This window comes from Gossypium arboreum, chromosome 5 (assembly GCF_025698485.1).
Source record: "Gossypium arboreum isolate Shixiya-1 chromosome 5, ASM2569848v2, whole genome shotgun sequence".
Taxonomy (NCBI): domain Eukaryota; kingdom Viridiplantae; phylum Streptophyta; class Magnoliopsida; order Malvales; family Malvaceae; genus Gossypium; species Gossypium arboreum.
Genome location: NC_069074.1, coordinates 530,733 through 535,040, shown reverse-complemented (window position 1 = coordinate 535,040; position 4,308 = coordinate 530,733). Strand labels below are relative to the sequence as shown.

The 4,308-nt window shown below is 33.7% G+C and overlaps 1 protein-coding gene across 1 annotated transcript; it reads left to right on the top strand.

Annotated features, from left to right (window-relative positions):
- Nucleotides 1-224: 224 nt before the first annotated feature.
- LOC108456285 (probable sulfate transporter 3.5) lies at nt 225-3,810 on the top strand. The gene is made up of 12 exons (XM_017754881.2): nt 225-597; nt 679-886; nt 977-1,148; nt 1,244-1,309; nt 1,727-1,840; nt 1,931-2,047; nt 2,132-2,258; nt 2,336-2,622; nt 2,706-2,896; nt 2,986-3,068; nt 3,177-3,253; nt 3,338-3,810. The coding sequence occupies exons 1-12, from the start codon at nt 291-293 to the stop codon at nt 3,518-3,520; spliced, it is 1,932 nt and encodes a 643-aa protein (XP_017610370.1). The 5' UTR covers nt 225-290; the 3' UTR covers nt 3,521-3,810.
- Nucleotides 3,811-4,308: the final 498 nt, after the last annotated feature.

Here is a 4,308-nt window from a genome sequence, read left to right as displayed (position 1 = left end):
AAAATTTGTAATTAAGGAAAGTAGTAATCAGATAAACTATAACCAAAGAGAGAGAGGAGTGTTATCAGCTTTGAAAGTTTAATTCATATAAGACGACTATACTCGAAAGACGTCCCCTCAATAAAGTCTTTTATCCAAAGCTTTTTATTTTGTCAAATTTGCGTCGCTGATCTCCACTAGGTTGCCACAATTTTGTTTGGAAGCTTAGATTACTTGTATATAAAGGCAACCACCCCATTTCTCTTTTTCCCTTATCCCACATTCTCTTAGCCCTTGCTTCTTGATTAGATATGGCGAATCCCAGTCGGCAGGCTGTGAATTTCGCAGCCCCAAGAGGGTTTGCCACTGCTTTCAAAGCTGATTGTAAAGAAACTTTCTTCCCCGATGATCCTTTCCATGAGATGAAACATGAAAAACCTTTGAATAAACTCAAGAAAACAATCCAATACTTTATCCCATTGTTTGAATGGTTGCCTAATTATAATCTACGTTTGTTTAGATATGATTTGCTCGCTGGTATTACCATTACCAGTCTTGCAATCCCTCAAGGGATTAGCTATGCTAAACTCGCCAATATTCCTCCAATTTACGGCCTCTGTAAGCATAAATATTACTACTATTTTCTTTCTCAGTTTCATTAGAAAAAAAAGCTTGGTTTATTGGTTATTAATGGTGCAGATTCAAGCTTTATACCGCCTTTTGTTTACGCCATTTTCGGGAGTTCAAAACACCTTGCTGTAGGAACAGTGGCGGCATGTTCATTGCTTCTATCAGAAACCGTTGGAGCTAAAGCATCACCACAAGACGATCCCACATTGTATCTGCACTTAATTTTCACTGCCACTTTCTTCACTGGAATTTTCCAGACTGCTTTGGGTTTCTTAAGGTTAAATGATGATCATAAACAGTAGTATTTGATTTGATTTATTTTTAATTTCTTCTCCATTTTTAACCTTTTTTCATGGGGTTGTTTCAGGCTGGGAATTTTGGTTGATTTCTTATCACATTCTACCATCACTGGTTTCATGGGAGGGACTGCGATAATCATCTGCCTACAACAATTGAAAGGAATATTTGGTTTAGTACATTTCACTACTCATACTGATGTGGTTTCGGTCCTTGGTGCAGTTTTCCGCCGTAGGAACGAGGTCTGTGATCTGGGAAAACATTAACTTACTCAGCAACTAATTACAGCATTATTTACTGCTTAAAATTCTGATTTTATAAACTGATAAATGAGCAGTGGAGGTGGGAAAGTGCTGTTGTTGGTATTATCTTCCTTGCTTTCCTCCAATTCACTCGATACCTGGTAAGGAAAATTATTCGATATAGTTGTTTCCTTTTTTGTATTTCACTAATATGGAAAAATATACTGATAAAATCTCTTAGATAATCACATCATTAATGCTATATCATAAACCATTAATAGGAAATCGGTAACCTTCATGCCAACCGTATTTCCTATTAAAATGCGTAATATCATAATCTGAAGAAAGAATATCGGTTCGTAATCTTATTATCTTATCCATTCCCTAATAAATTATTTATTTATTTTAAATGCGTTCCAAATGAATTCACAAAACAAATAATTATTTAAGCTAATAATCTCCTTTACATCAATAATAATCCATATTGATTTAAAAACAAAAACTACCCTCCTTCCTTACTTTCTTTCTTCTTTTAGCTCCCTCTGCCTATTGCTAAAGATGTTGACATGTATTTTCAGAGACAAAAAAGGCCAAAACTATTCTGGGTGTCAGCTATTGCTCCCATGGTCGTTGTTGTGGTTGGTTGTCTTTTTGCATTCTTTGCCCATGCAGAGAAACATGGAATCCAAATCGTAAGCTCATTTGTAATAATCAGTTTTATTTTGTTAACCACGGTTTGATCTTTCTAATTATAGGGTAATCATTTATGTTTGGGGTTTCAGGTTGGTGAGTTGAAGAAGGGATTAAATCCCCCCTCAATTCAATATTTGAACTTCGATCCCCAATATCTTCCTGTAACTGTGCGTGCTGGTCTTATCACAGGACTTATTGCAATGGCTGTAAGAATCCCAACCCTTTTGTTATCATTTTTCTTTTATATATATATAGGTGTGAAAATCATATAATGAAAATGAAACTTCCAGGAAGGGATAGCAATAGGACGAAGCTTTGCCATCATGAAAAGTGAACAGACTGATGGGAACAAGGAAATGATAGCTTTTGGTTTCATGAATATTATCGGATCTTTCACTTCATGCTACTTGACAACAGGTATATATATATACTTCTTCATGCTACTATTTATGAAGAATATTCTGATATATTCTTTTTAATATTTGAATTTGCAGGACCATTTTCAAAAACGGCAGTGAATTTCAATGCTGGGTGTAGGACAGCAATGTCCAATGTCGTAATGGGATTTTGCATGATGTTAACACTCCTTTTCTTAGCTCCTCTCTTCAGATACACACCTCTGGTTGCTTTATCCGCCATTATCATGTCTGCAATGCTTGGATTAATCAATTATGATGAAATGATTCACCTCTTTAAAGTCGATAAATTCGACTTCGTCATCTGCATGGCTGCTTTCCTTGGTGTCAGCTTCATCAGTATGGATGTCGGCCTCATGCTTTCGGTAAAAAATTCCCTCCAAAAAAATATATACAGTCATGTTCTTTTAACTGTGTCTGAAATAGTATTGTATTATTTTATTTTCAGGTAGGACTTGCTTTACTCAGAGCATTATTGTACGTGGCAAGGCCAGCAGCCTGCAAACTTGGCAAAATCCCAAACTCAAGTTTATATCGTGACGCAGAGCAGTACCCTGGCTCAACTCCCATACAAGGAGCCCTAGTTCTTCAACTTGGTTCTCCTATTTATTTTGCAAACTCCACCTACATAAGAGAAAGGTTCACATTTATTTATCTTCATTGAAAAAAAAATGATAAATTCCATCAAAACCCAGAAAAAAAAAATGGTAAATTTCTTTTTTGAACAGGGTTCTTAGGTACATAAAGGAGGAACAGGGTGTTTCAGATTCTAAAACTGATATCATTGAGCATCTTTTATTAGATCTGTCAGGTAATTAATAATTAATAATATATGTAAAAACAAAATCTAGGTATCAGATATCAGTAACCATCAATCATATCCATGTTTTTATCAGTAACCATTTTGTTTTTTTTGCAGGAGTTTCATCCATTGACATGACAGGCATTGAAACATTTCTTGAGTTACGTAGAATTCTGGACTCGAAGGGTATCAAGGTAAAAAACTTAAAACATGCTTACGTAATGGTTTTTAGACGTATGAAAGAAAATTAAAAGGAAATCTGTGTGTGGTTATTGCAGTTAAGCATTGTGAACCCTAGGATTGAAGTTCTGGAGAAAATGACGTTAGCGAAATTCACAGACGCCATTGGAAAAGAATCTTTCTACTTGTCTATTGAAGATGCAGTGCAAAATTGTCGGTTTTCACTTCATTCTAGCAAAACGACGATGGAAGAATCCTTAAACGACCAAAATGTTGTTTAAAAGATACTGGTTAGTATTTAATATATATTATATGTAACTAAAAGGTGCTAATGTGGTTATCTATGTTGTTAGATTATATAGAAGGGTAGGATGTCCATGAGATAATCCTTCATATGTTGGATAACTGTTATCGATTTTGTATCACCCTTCTCTTCAGCTTGTAATTTTATCGTAATTTTGAATTGGAGGATGAAGCTCATGTGCCTGTACCAAGCCCAAACATTACCCAGTTTTTCGTTTTCCTTTTTTAAATAATCATAGTTAACGATATTATTATGCCATTAAAATAATGGGATTTTTCAATTTGAGAGAATTTATCAAAGGTTTCATCTGTCACCGTTGATGGTGGTTAAATTAATAAATGTAATTAGATATATTAAATTTGTTATATGATTAGATTAAGATATATTATTTTTAAAATGCTATTTATGAATATTATATGAATATATAGTATTAATAATATATTTTGTAATAATATATTTTTGGAAATAGAAGGATTTTCTATTTCGTTAAAATTGAAATATTTTAAATTTTAAAAAATAATTAAATGAAATGAGATGAAATAAATTTTCTGTAGGATCTAATAAGAATATGATCGAATCTTAGTATGTCCAATTACGTTTATTATGAAAGAATTTTATGGATAAACTTACATGGAATTATAAATTGTTGAGGATAAGATAACAATTTGCCCATCACCTCGCGTGCAAGCCATGGTGTTTGAACAGCTAGAATAAGAATAGCTATTAATATCAGAAGATCAGGAAACTAAGAAGACATACATGTGC

Bases quoted from the DNA above. Each gene is read 5' to 3' on its own strand.
- LOC108456285 (XM_017754881.2), top strand. From the start codon at position 291: ATGGCGAATCCCAGTCGGCAGGCTGTGAATTTCGCAGCCCCAAGAGGG. The intron at 1,841-1,930 runs GTAAGCTCATTT...TTGGGGTTTCAG, and splicing joins AGAAACATGGAATCCAAATC to GTTGGTGAGTTGAAGAAGGG. The intron at 2,623-2,705 runs GTAAAAAATTCC...TTTTATTTTCAG, and splicing joins ATGTCGGCCTCATGCTTTCG to GTAGGACTTGCTTTACTCAG.